Genomic DNA, 14094 nt, shown 5'->3' on the forward strand with positions numbered 1-14094 from the left:
TCCTAATTCGCGGGTACATTAACTTGGGCGTACATTAGCATCATCAATCATCGTCAGTCACACTCAGCTTTCGGCATAACCCACTTGGCTTTATCATGGCCGCCACTTAATCGTCACTTTGCAAATTATTTTTTATTTTCGGTGCAAATAATATTCAGTAACAACATCCCATCCAAATATAACTATTTTCCCTCCAAATCCATGGTTAAAAAGTTGTAACATTTTTAAATCAATAATAAATTATTTAATAAAAGTCAGATTGTATTAAAAATCATCATCAAATTTATTGTTGGTATTTTAAAATGTTTAACTGTCATTTCTTATCAGTTATTACTTATTTTTCTAATTAGGTAAATGATTTAATTAAAGGTCCATTTAGTATACTTTTAATACATAAAAATTCAAAGTTATTGAAATAAAATAAATAAAAGTATAAAAATATGTAAATTATTTTATTATATTTAAATAAATTATCTATTATGTACTAATATATGAATCATCTATTTATTTTAAATAATTTTAATGAAAAATATACATGGTCTAGACAAAAATAATAAAAAAACCTATCTATAAATAAATAATTTGAATTTTTCTTAGCACTAACGTATATTTTTGGTAGACAAAACTATACTAAATTATATAAATAAAAAAGAATTTTGATCCCTTAAACACATTACTCTTGATGTTACTTAGACTAAGTAAGAACTGAAAAAAAAGTGATTTGAAAAGGCAGAGAAGAAAGTGGAAAGAATGAATCAAGTTGAATGATGAATATGAGATGGCATTCAAAGAGAATATTTAGATTAAAGAAATATTCAAGAATGGGTACTCTAAGTTATTCCTCATGACTTTGACTTATGAAAAAAAGTCCAGGCGATCTGATGGACCAAGTGATAATTGTCTTGAAGCAAACAGAAAAGAGGAAGAAGTTAAATTAGCACTTGTCATGAAAAGTAAGTGTCATTTTAAACGGATACAGAGATACATGTATCTGCTTCCTTTGTCCATAAAATGCACAAGGCGTCGGGGACTAAGCCTATAAATAATTCCATCTATTTTATTTCATGTCAAGCAACTTGTTCCTCCTATCTTTCTTCCAAACCTATTATAATACCATTTTTAAATATAAATGTTTTAACAATTAATTCAATTTCTCTTTTTACAAAGAAAAATGTATTGTTGAAAATAATAAACAATTACCTGACAACTATTACTTGGTTCACATTCTCCGATAAAAAGTATAAATTTTGTTTGTTAATTGTTAGAAGACATGTCTAAGTTGCACCGGCCGAAGGGGACAGGTTTGTCCGAGGAAAATAGATAAGTAATTTATTTTGTCTGTCTTCATGTTGTGGCATAAAATTTGATGGAATATTAAAATATATATATATAATTATATTAATTAGATATGGAACCATAACAACAGTGCTAGGTTGGATCAAGAAGCAGCCATTTTTAATTGGTAGCTGTGCGGAGAATCCTCGACCAAATCAGTTGACCTGATTATGAGCATCAGAAAAAAAAACGATATTTTGTGATATCAAATTTGTGATATTAATTTTATATTTATACACAAATATTTATTCAGTCTTCTAGAGTATCGTCATTGTTTTAATTCTTTAAACAATATCATTTTCAAATATAATAATAATTTAGTTTCTATGTTTAATACTTTTTTTTATCTTAGTCTTGGTATAATAGTATTATTTTGTTCGTTGTGTAAAAAAAATATTTATGTATCAATTCTAATTTTTATTATCAAATATTAAAATAGAATGCTTTTTTTCTTTTAATCATTGTAAACTTTATTTTGATTCTTAAGTATAAACATTTAATATTTTAATTTTCTGATGTATTATTTTTATTTTGTCTCTTATAAAAATACACTAGCACTAATAGCTTGAATAAATAGTGTAGACTAATTCTAATTTTTTATATATAAATAAATATGTACCAATTTTATATAAAAACTAAAATATAAAATAGGTCGTGCATATATATAGTCTAAAATTATAATTTAATGTTAATTATTTAAATATAAATTATCATCTTGTTATTCTTTTAATTGATAAGTTTTTTTTGTGATTAAATTAGTCTTTTGAAAAATTCATTTATCGCTAAACTAGTCTAAATAAATTAATTCTTTTTAAAGACTAATCTAGTAACAAAATATTATAAGACTACTGATGATGTATGTATCTTTAAAATGTCAAATTGAGATTATTCTGTATTATTCAAAATTATATAATAAATTAAGTAATGCATTAACTACATTTTAAAATGTAACATTATCAAGATTTTTTATAAATAGTGGAACAGTTGCAAAAGGCACAGCTATATTTCATCGTAGCTTTATCGTTTACTCAATCAATATAATACGATAAGTTTACTGTATATATTTAGTTTATTTTATTTAAAATAAAATAAAACAAAACAAAACATATTATATTCATAATTTATTAATTTTATTTTCTTTATAAATAAAATTAGTTATATTATTTGATTGGATAAATAGGTTGGCATTTTCTAGAAGAAAACAGAATGGAGCGTAGAGTTATTTATTTGCAAAGGAGAAGACACGGTGGCGGCTGATTCTAAAGCCTATGACTGTGTAGGTTTGGATCTATAACTTTGACAGAGATGGGTTATTCCAATGCAAATATACACTGTATTCAACCTCTTCCTCTGATAATCTTTTTTAATATATCACAGTAAATATCCCAGTCTATGCAAACGACAACAATCAATCCCATTTTTCTTTTAAATAATTTGATTATTAATTCAACTGTTATGAAAATAAATAAACAAATTGAGTCTGCCTAGCAAAGCAATACTCGCCGCTGCAAGCAGTGAGAGCAACACGCTGATGCTGACACTGTTCCTTCGCTGACAGAAATATTATTGTATAACATCTTAATGGGAAGTTTTGCAATCACTAAACTTGGTCGAGTCTTCTTTCCTCTCCATCTGGAGTTGCCCACGTTGCTGGATTACTTGTTTGACTCACGTGCCTAAATCAATTATCCACTTTTTTTTATATACCCAAAATGATTTACTGCTACATTTTAGACGTCACATAAATGTTTAATACAAAGTAAATGCCGATAAGCTATTCAAAGCCATTGCCCAATAAATCATCCTTACAATAACTAATATTCAAAGTAAATGGTCGTTTTCTTTGCCTCCTTTTGGCTGGGTATATAAACGAGGCAACCCCTTAGGTATGTCCATTCAAACTTCAAACCACACCCAAGTGGCAGTTATATTATATCCAACCGAAACATAAGAAAAAAAAAATAAGTGTAGCCATATATATAGAATCCCAAGTGAGAAACTGTCGTCTGCACTTCGATTATTCATTCCTAAGGATGGATTTTGATTCTCCTCTCTTCCTAAATCACAACCTTAACTTGTTCACTGAAAATTCCTCCGTTTCTGGAGACCCTTTTTCCTGGGATTACGATTTCGTTTTCTTCAACGATGACAACAATACCCTTCCACTGAACTTCAGTGAGAACCACTCACAGTCTCAACAGACCAAGGAATCATCCTCCGCATCAAACTCTTCTCTGGGTAGCGTTGAGTCACAAGAAGTCTCTTCTAACACAAACTACGCACACATGAGCGAAACACGTGTGCCATCCGCTTCAGAGTCACAAGCACCAAAGGAGAGCAGGGTGTACAGGGGAGTGAGGAAGAGACCGTGGGGGAAATTCGCGGCAGAGATAAGAGATTCCACGAGAAACGGGGTTCGAGTGTGGATTGGAACGTTTGACACAGCTGAAGATGCAGCTTTGGCATATGACCAAGCAGCGTTCTCCACAAGGGGTTCTCTTGCTGTGCTGAATTTTCCAGAGGAAGTGGTGAAGGCGTCACTGAGAGAGATGCAGAGTAAGCCTTGGGAAGAGGGTTCTTCCCCTGTTTTGGCACTCAAGAGGAAACACACCATGAGAAGAAAGTCCACGAAGCCCAGTAAGAAGAAAACGAAAAGGGATGAATTGGAATTGAGCAGTTCAGAAAATGTGCTGGTGTTGGAGGATTTGGGTGCTGAATATCTAGAACAACTTTTGAGTTTGACTTCGTAGCGGTTCTGTTTTTTAGTTTACTCTGTTTTTGGAACTGTTCATAAACAAATTTTAACCTTGTAATTCTTTCCTGACTCCATCAAATGTAATATTCGGGTTCCTCCCTTTTCATCTTCTATTATGTTGATTTCTTCTTCCAAACGGAAAACTTAGCCAGTAGAAAATTAAGTTGGACTCAGCATGAATTTTCTTTTTCATGGTTGACATGATATATAATGATGGACACCATGCATTAACGACAGAGAATGTTGAATTATATTAAAAATTATGAACGAAATTGCGTTTATTATATATTTTCATTAAAAGCATTAGTTATGACCGAATGTTCAATAGTCCACCATGATTTAAATGATATATGTATATTATTATTATTATTATGATTATGTTTTAGGGTTCATATTTCATTAAGATTAAGAGAATTAATTTTAAGTGTATATATATATATATATATATATATATATATATATATATATATTGATTGCATGTTTTTATTAAAATATGTATATTTTTAGTAAAAAGTGTAACATTTACTTTCTTTAATTTGAGTCAAGCCCTTGGACCTAAGAATTTATTCAGAAGTAGGTTAATTTGTTGGTTTACATGGACTTTATCCAAGGCAGACCATTAAATGGGATTTGAATATGAGGTTTGATTTAAGCTTCATCCTTCTAAAAAAACTTATTTTTCTAATTTATTTATTTATAATATGCATATAATTAAAATATGCATGTTTATATAAAATATCAAAATAATATTATTCATTACCTTTTTAAATTTTATTACTGAATAAAATTCATCTTATTTAATAAATTTCATATATTGTTTAAAAAATTTACAAAATTAATCCAATAATATATGGTGCATTAGAAACAGTATTTTGATTTGTTTAATTTATCAATTCTTAATTATTATTTCAAGAGCATTAACAAGATTAAAATATTATTCATACACATAATTAAAAAATTATAATTAACATATTTAAGAAATTAACTATTTTTGAACTATGTTAATATCACGTTTTAGAGCATAGGATTAATAAGCTGTATATTATATCCAAGAACTAAACCATATTTATAATTGCAATAATTTTATTATAATATTAAATAATGATCAAGGTTACAGGATTGGGTTATGTTCTTACCTGTCAAATCTTGTCACATAAAAATGTATTATATATATTTTTTATAAATAAAATATATATTATTAGAGAAAGTTTAAAGATAATTCAAAATCTATATATAAAAAAAAAAACAAAAAAAAAAATACTTACATAGGAAGATAAAAAGATAAAACTTACTCATACTAAACTAAAGTAGATATAATTTTGTGAGTTAAATAATTTTTTCCTTACTTACAAATGTAAGTTCATCTCCACCCAAATGATTTATTTAGTCTAGTCACTCTTTGGAGGTGGTGCTTGTGTATATGAGCATATGTGGATATGTTTGCCACAAATTTTATGAGAAGATTGCTACAACCTATGAAGTTTTTCTTCTGTAATCCACTGGCCTTTTTGGTCTCATTTGATGATTTGTGATGCGACCACTTAGTCATCTGTTGAATTTGTTTTCATGCATTTACTATTTTAGCCTTTAGCTCACTAGGAATATCGTTAACTTCTTATTTGATGGCATGAAAATCTGAGGTACGGCTAAGAGAGATGATTTTCCAAGAGATGTGTTGTATTATTTTAATTAATCCATTAACATATCTCAGCATAAAATACGACATAGTTATTTACAAATGGACTTGTTTCCTTGATTCGTTTAAAGTGTATTTAAGAATATATAATTAATTTTTTTTAAAAAAATATAGTAAGAAACGATGAAACTAAATTAAATTAAATAATTAAATGAAGTGTATTTAGAATTTAATTACTTAATTTTGCAATTTAGTTGACTAATGTGACGAATTATTCCTATTATGTAATCTCATTATATTATTAAATAAAGGTTTGCTTGCCTTTTTATTTCTTATATTTTAGCTTATGTCCAATTTTAGTCATTCTAATTTTAATTACTTATGTTTAAATTTTATAGTTTTTTATTATTCAAATTTAAATTTTCACTCTAAAAATCTATTTAATAATCAACTTAAATATATTAAGAATGTAACATATTATTAATTTATACAAATTTGTAAATAATTTTTTTAAAATGAATCTCTTTCTTTATGTTACATACATTTTATTTATTATATATATATATATATACATACACACACATGAACAAACTTTATATAAATTATGACACATTTGTATTATATTTTTATTAATTATTGAATAAAATTTTGATGTAATAAACTTAGAATAAATGAAAAATTAAAAGAATTAAATATGAGTAAATAAAATAAGAAACTAAAATACACAAAATATAATTGAGCCGAAAATAAAGACGGGTGTTGTTTTTTTATTTTGGGTCTGAAAAGTGGGGTATTTAAGGCTGCTCTCTATCTCTCGGCCCAAGCGAAGATAATGAACACTTAGGCCCACCCAGCCTACCTAGTATTCAAGTCAATTCGGTTCATTATTTTTTGTTTTGAGGGGGTAGGGCTTTGTTAAAAAATGAAGTCATATACCCAATAAACTAAAAAAGAATAACGAGTGATTTCTCGAAAAAAGTTTTTGTTTTTATATAAAGATTATCAGGAATCTTATATTAGAAATGTTAATTTTTTATGTTTGATATGAATATTTTTTCTTTAAATCACAGGAAATTAACATTATCGAGATTTTTTTAAAATTGTTTTCTATGAAGGTATTCTTTTATAATATAAAAATATAATTATACTTCTCAATAAATCTTAAGTTTAAATTTCATTTATATTATTTTTCTATCTTGTAATTATCTATTTAAAATATCTATTGCTAACTTGATATTGTAGCAAAAGATTATTTGAATTTATTACGATTAAAATATTAATATGTATTATTATTATTGATGAAAGCAAAAAAATATATATATATAATTGTACTTCTTAATAATTTTTAAATTTAAAGTTAATTTATATTATTTATTATTTTATTATGGTTTACTTAATGATAGTGTCACCTATTGACATAACTTTTTGTGTTTAAGCAATGGATGTAAATATTAATAAGTTTGTGTGTATATGGTTTGATATTGGACAAAACAATACAAGAGAGAAAGTAATGTTATTGGAGCAACCTCGCAACTCGTGCAATCCATGGCGTAGCACAACACAAGCGCATATAAACTTGTTGGTAGGTGGGAAGATGACTCCTAAGCAAAAGAAGTGGGCAATACAGTGACACAAACAAATAATTAGTGTACTGTTCCTATTTATCTTTGAGATTGGTTGGTTTTTTCAGCCTCCAATGTGGACTTTGAAGGAAGCTCAGTTGTAATTTCAGTTGGTAGTTAAACGGAGGAAAGGAACGATGGGCAGAAACATTGTACTAAAATGGGTAAACATGTGTTTTCTCTTTTACTCTTATTTAGTATTTCTCTTAATTGTGCTTCCCACTAAGATATGTTGGTCCACATACACACTATTTAGGAGTTTAAAAAGAACAAGCCCACCTTCCTACGTACCTATCTATCAATTTTTCGTTGTATATCACTTTAAACAAATAAATATACAGGGACGAACTTGGGTCTTGTTGAATATGAAGAAAGAAAGCATTAATTGTCTCCTTTATTTTCTCTGATGGACAGAATTGGAGTATTGGCTTATTTGAGTTGTGTATCCTTGTGGGTTGCACTGTATGCATGCATGCTGGACACTTCAATACGATAACCCTTCTTCTAATTATTGACCTTTTACTTTTAAAGAGTTTGCATGACATGTAGAGTTAAAATATAAAATGAACCACCACACCCCTCAGCCTTCCATTGTTTAGTATTTTCAAAATAACTTCAAACACTAGTTAGTTTTTTATTAATACAGCACGCAAAAATCATATAAATAAATTGGGATATCTCAAGTATTGGAACAGATTAATTGTGTTGCTTAATTATACCATTTTTATCATTGCTGTCAACTCTGCTCCAACTATTAATTTTAATATTATTTTTCCCTTCGGAGTTTGGACTGAAAAGTGGGAAGAAGCGTGTAAAATAAGTCAACGCAGTGTGGCCACGAAGTCAATCCTAGAAATGTGAAATAAAAAAAAAGTCTATTCAAAACTAACAAATACGTCACTTTCATTTATAGTTTTCAGCCGACCAAAGGGACACGCCATAACCCAACACGGAGGACTTAACCTCTTGTCTCTGTCAAAACCACACTCGCTGTAGCAGCTCACCCATTTTGACCATTCTATATTTTTTTTATCACTAATTATGCTGTGCGTTACATCCCAAAATTACATTAATGTATAATCATATAATTAATAATTACTATACCAAAATTTGTATGCATTCGACATTATTCTTTTCACATTATATTTTAATATCATTACAGTGTGTTCGTTCTTATAAACAGATTAAAGAAATAGACACTTGTTAGCCATTATATTATCATGAATTTACTGGCATGATATTATGTTAATTTGATATGTGATTTTAAATTTTATTTAAAAACTAAGAGATTAAAGAAAAAAATTAGAGGAAAAAAGAGATATTAAAAAAACTTTTCAATTAAAAGAATTTTAAAATATGTTTACTATAGTTTCTTACAACTCTTTCTCATATTTAATATTCTTAAAAAAAACTTATAATCTTAAAAAATATTTAAAATTATTATGTTTTTGTTAAAAATATGTACAATCTTTTAATAAAAAAATGAAAAGCACTAATTCAGAATACCTAAAAAAATAATTTTTCTCCATTTCATAATAATTTTTTAATCTTTCCATTTGATGAATCATGTTCCGTCTTCGTAGGAAACTCATCTATCTCTCTGTCACGTGTTTGCTTTCAATCAATCATTCATTATGAAACATCAAAACTGGATTAAAATAGAATAAATTTTTATTACGTATATGTTAAATTTTTTTGAATATAAATAAATAATTTAAAAACATACTTTAATTTAAATTTATTAACTAAAAAATATTTTTTAACTTTAAATCAAATAAAAATTTTCTTTTAAAAGTTAATTTATTTTTCTTTCTTCCCGTCATTTTTATTAAAAAATAGATCACTGTCCACATTTTATTTGCTTTTGATGAAAACAAAGTACAAAGTAACTAAGTTAAATACTAATTCTGATTTTGTTTGTAAAAAAATATCTAATCGATTAAAAATAAGAAATATTTATAACATTAAATGGATGAATCAATATATTATATATTAAAAATGAATGAATATTGATAAAAGATGAATATTTTATTAACACAAATATTTATTTTATAAAAAATATTAATAATAATTGGTTGAGTGGAAACAGAGGTAACGTTGATTTTTGAAAAACAAATTCAACGCACTAATTCTGCTGACGATGAGTACATAATGCAAACAAAAGAGCAAAGAAATTTTATGAATTTCGTATTTTATTTTCTTCTGAAATTAAAATGAATTAGCAAAAAAAGCAGAAGCACTAAGCGAGGCAACAGCTTCGGGGAAGGGACGACGTCGTAAAAGACTCAAAGGGAGTCCGCAATGGGTGGGGTATATGCCGATCGAATATTTATTGAAACTGTTTTATGTTTCTCTTATTTTGAGTGTTTTGTTTTGTTCTGTTTCCTATAAATCCTTCCCACTCCCTTCAACCCATTGCACTTCAAACCATTTCTCTCTCTTTTCTTCTCTCATCATTTCTATACGCTTCTTCAACGCTCAGGTCAGTTTTAAAGCTCCTTCTATTCCCTTTCTTCTTCTTCTTCTTCTTCTTCTTGGCATCATTATGTGTCATCCCATGCATGTATCCTGCTGCTGTCACTCCATTCCACCGACTCCTCAATTCAAATAAATGTTGCCCTGCTTGTCTTCTCAATTTACATCCTTTTTTATCTTTTCATTTTATCCCAATTCATACCTGTTTGTGTTTTTCTTCACTTCCCACATTCCGGGCAAGCTACCCTTCCCTTCAAAACACAAGCACTCAAACAAAAAGTGCTTTATCAACATCATCCTCCATGATGCCCTCACTCAGCATGTGAAATTTTTTCATATCATGTTCAACTATTTGCTAGAGTTCATTTGGTTTAAACCGAATTGCGTCGCTAGTTTTTAATGTGCTCCTCATCTACGAGTCTAAAGATTATGCATCGTGATAGCTTAGAAGTTAGCCTATTTATATTTTTGTCCGTTCCTTTGGGAACTTAGCTCGGTAACTTTTGTGCATATGTTGTTTTGTTTTCTATTCACTAGGATGTTGCTTTCTAAAAGGATTTATTTATTTTCTGGTTTTTAATATTTTTAAATTCATACGAGTGCCTACTTTTTCTATCATCTGGGGTAACAAAAAATGAGGTTGCTTGATTACTTTGCCCTGCCAATTTTCTTCTACTAGGAGAACGTTCTATCTTTCATATGTTTGGTCACTAGAGGCTCTGTTCAGAGTTTCAATTTCTCAGAGCTTTAATTATGAATTTGGATGGTTCAACTAGTGGTATAATCATTATTGATTGGTTTTCGTTGTCAACTGGTGATGTAATTGTTCATCCATTTGTTTGATTTCACTAGTTGATCACATTTTCAAATTGATTGGTTACCTTGTATTCTAAATCATGTAATCAAAGATCTCACAATTTGTCAGCATTTTTTCAGAGAAGGCAAGCTTTGATAGCGAGAGAAATAGAAGGAAACTTGTAATTTTGGCCTGAAAAGTCATGGCAAAGGAGCAAATTCAGGTGCTGAATGCACTTGATGTGGCAAAAACACAATGGTACCATTTCACTGCAATCGTCATTGCTGGAATGGGCTTCTTCACTGATGCATATGATCTGTTCTGCATATCCCTTGTTACAAAGTTGCTTGGCCGCATTTACTACCACGTTGATGGCGCATCAAAGCCCGGTACATTGCCTCCCAATGTAGCTGCTGCTGTAAATGGTGTAGCTTTCTGTGGAACATTTTCAGGGCAGCTTTTCTTTGGCTGGCTTGGAGATAAGATGGGTAGGAAAAAAGTGTATGGCATGACTCTGATGCTGATGGTAATATGCTCCATTGGTTCTGGCCTTTCATTTGGACATAGTCCAAAATCTGTCATGGCAACTCTTTGCTTCTTTCGGTTCTGGCTTGGATTTGGTATTGGTGGAGACTACCCACTTTCTGCCACCATAATGTCAGAATATTCTAATAAGAAGACTCGTGGTGCCTTCATTGCTGCAGTCTTTGCCATGCAGGGTTTTGGAATCTTGGCAGGTGGTATATTTGCCATTATAATTTCAGCTGCATTCAAGGCCAGGTTTGATTCTCCACCTTATGAGGTTGATCCAGTTGGCTCAACTGTTCCACAAGCAGACTACATTTGGAGAATAATTGTGATGGTGGGGGCACTTCCAGCTGCATTGACATACTACTGGCGTATGAAGATGCCAGAAACTGCTCGATATACAGCTCTAGTTGCCAAGAACATGGAGCAAGCGGCAGCAGATATGTCTAAGGTTATGCAGGTTGAGATTCAATCTGAAACAAGGAAACAAGAGGAGACAAAGGCTAATTCATATGGCTTGTTCTCAAAGCAATTCCTCCGTCGCCATGGACTACATCTACTTGGTACTACAAGTACATGGTTCTTACTTGATATTGCATTTTATAGCCAAAACCTTTTTCAAAAGGATATCTTTAGTGCAATTGGTTGGATCCCTCCTGCAAAAACCATGAATGCCCTTGAGGAGGTTTACAAAATTGCAAGGGCTCAAACACTTATTGCTTTGTGCAGTACGGTTCCAGGTTACTGGTTTACGGTGGCTTTCATTGATAAGATTGGAAGATTTGCTATCCAATTGATGGGTTTCTTCTTTATGACTGTCTTCATGTTTGCTCTTGCCATTCCTTATGACCACTGGACTCATAGGGATAACAGGATAGGATTTGTAGTGATGTATTCCTTGACCTTCTTCTTTGCAAATTTTGGGCCTAATGCTACCACATTTGTTGTCCCAGCTGAGATTTTTCCTGCAAGATTCCGATCCACTTGCCATGGAATTTCATCGGCAGCTGGGAAGCTTGGGGCTATTGTTGGTTCCTTTGGATTCTTGTATTTGGCACAAAACAAGGACAAGAGCAAAGCAGATGCAGGGTACCCAGCAGGTATCGGTGTGAAGAATGCACTAATTGTGTTGGGTGTGGTTAACGTATTAGGCTTCTTCTTTACTTTCTTGGTTCCTGAAGCAAAAGGAAAATCCTTGGAGGAGATATCAGGTGAAAACGATGAGGAAAGAGGAGCTACGGAGGAGTCAGAACAATCATATTCTCACAACAGAACTGTTCCATATGTTTAATCTATAGTGTTAGTATGATAAAGTAGCGTCTTAAACTAGGCTTGGAAGCACAAAAGCTTTCATTTTCCCTCTATTTCTGTTAAATTTGACAATGTAACAAGAACTAAGGAACAATTTGTTGTTCCGAATATTGGAGAATGTTATAGTTACATTTGATTCACAACCATTAGTGGTGCATTGTATAGACGTATAGTAAATTGAATAACCAATTTCACTATCCAGTGTTATGCATAATTTCTTTATTTCTTTTTCTTTTTGACTTTTTGATGAAAACTATATTATTATACGAGATATGTGTATCACGCATGAATGAGTGTTATCATAAGTCTTGCATTACACTAATATACATATCCGTTAAGGTTCTATTTTTCTTATATGATATTTTATAGAATATTTTAAATTCTCCTTTATAATAGTATGGAGGAAGATACTTGCAAAGACACTATATTATTTAATATTCTAAACTTGACTATTTTACTTGTATTTTATAATTTTTTTTATAGATATGATATCAGGTTTAATGTGCTTCGTGATTCAATCTTGTTTTTAACTTTTTATTTAAATAATTAATTTTTTTTATCGATTATTAATCTTTAATTATCTTATTAATTTATTTTAATATGATTGGATGAGTTTCATCCTTAGGTTAGGCCAAAAGGATATAGATACCTTTTATTCTAGTACTAGGCTGAAAGAGTATTTAGATATCTTTTTTATGGTGATGACTAGGTAATTTCTTTACGTATCGTCTGAATGGGAGATCTGTTTATAGTATTTTAGTACATGCTGGTGACAATACAGAAGAAAATTGATTGTTATAGTGTTAAGTAGACGCAAAATTTGACTTGTACACTTCAAACGCGTTCGTTTGTTGAAACTTGAAAGCTATAACATCTAAAAGGAGAGTTTGATTAACCTTAACTTCTGTCTCTGCTTGTAGTGCCTTCGCACATCATTTTGTGGTCTATAATCCATATGTACACATCATGCTATTCTTTCATAGGCTTTGTTTTCAACCAGTCTTCAAATTATTAAAAGTTATTTTTTTTCTTTTTTGTAATTGAGCTACAGCTAAACTTTTATATGCTTGTTTTATAAGATCAAGCACACATCAGTCCAGTTTCTGCACATTGAAAAATATAAATCAACAAAACTTAAATGAGAAATAACTTTTAAAAATGAAAGAAAATAAAGAAATTACAATTTGGAGAAAATATGTACTGTTTTGTAAGAACTGATTAAAATATGTTCAAAGAGGATAATTAACAGTTAGCCAAAAATATTAACCATAAATGCCAAATTGGGTTCAATTTTTCTTCAATTGGAAAATGTATTCACCAAATTTTTTTTAATATGTTTATTCACCAAGAAAATTATTCTGTGAATGTATCATGTCTTAAGGAGATTACAGACAAAACAGAATGCTATTTTCAAATTTGAAGGTAAAATAAAAAATCTATTCAACAAAACTATCTGAAAAATACCTAATTTCAGGCTCAGAAACAGAACAGCAGAATCTTGGAGGGAAATTGCAAAGGAATGTAAATACTGATAATCTCCAAAAAAATAGAGACACCCCTGCCCAATGATAACATTCCTTTGACCCAGATGCACACATTACTTAAGGCATAATGGTAGGCGGCCACGGCCATGTCT

The 14094-nt window shown here is 29.9% G+C and overlaps 2 protein-coding genes across 2 annotated transcripts; both read left to right on the top strand.

Moving 5' to 3' along the window:
* The first annotated feature begins 3368 nt into the window (after nt 1–3368).
* LOC113860740 (ethylene-responsive transcription factor 1B-like) lies at nt 3369–4085 on the top strand. Its single transcript, XM_027493240.1, has one exon. The coding sequence runs from the start codon at nt 3369–3371 to the stop codon at nt 4083–4085; it is 717 nt and encodes a 238-aa protein (XP_027349041.1).
* Nucleotides 4086–9765: 5680 nt separating this feature from the next.
* Nucleotides 9766–13216, top strand: LOC113863693 (inorganic phosphate transporter 1-4). The gene is made up of 2 exons (XM_027497349.1): nt 9766–9830; nt 10760–13216. The coding sequence occupies exon 2, from the start codon at nt 10822–10824 to the stop codon at nt 12436–12438; it is 1617 nt and encodes a 538-aa protein (XP_027353150.1). The 5' UTR covers nt 9766–9830; nt 10760–10821; the 3' UTR covers nt 12439–13216.
* The last annotated feature ends 878 nt before the right edge of the window (nt 13217–14094 follow it).

The sequence above is a fragment of the Abrus precatorius genome, unplaced genomic scaffold (assembly GCF_003935025.1).
Source record: "Abrus precatorius isolate BTA unplaced genomic scaffold, Abrus_2018 Scaffold3, whole genome shotgun sequence".
NCBI classification, from domain to species: Eukaryota; Viridiplantae; Streptophyta; class Magnoliopsida; order Fabales; family Fabaceae; genus Abrus; species Abrus precatorius.

Coding starts and splice junctions, on each gene's coding strand:
- LOC113860740 (XM_027493240.1), top strand. CDS start 3,369: ATGGATTTTGATTCTCCTCTCTTCCTAAATCACAACCTTAACTTGTTC.
- LOC113863693 (XM_027497349.1), top strand. CDS start 10,822: ATGGCAAAGGAGCAAATTCAGGTGCTGAATGCACTTGATGTGGCAAAA.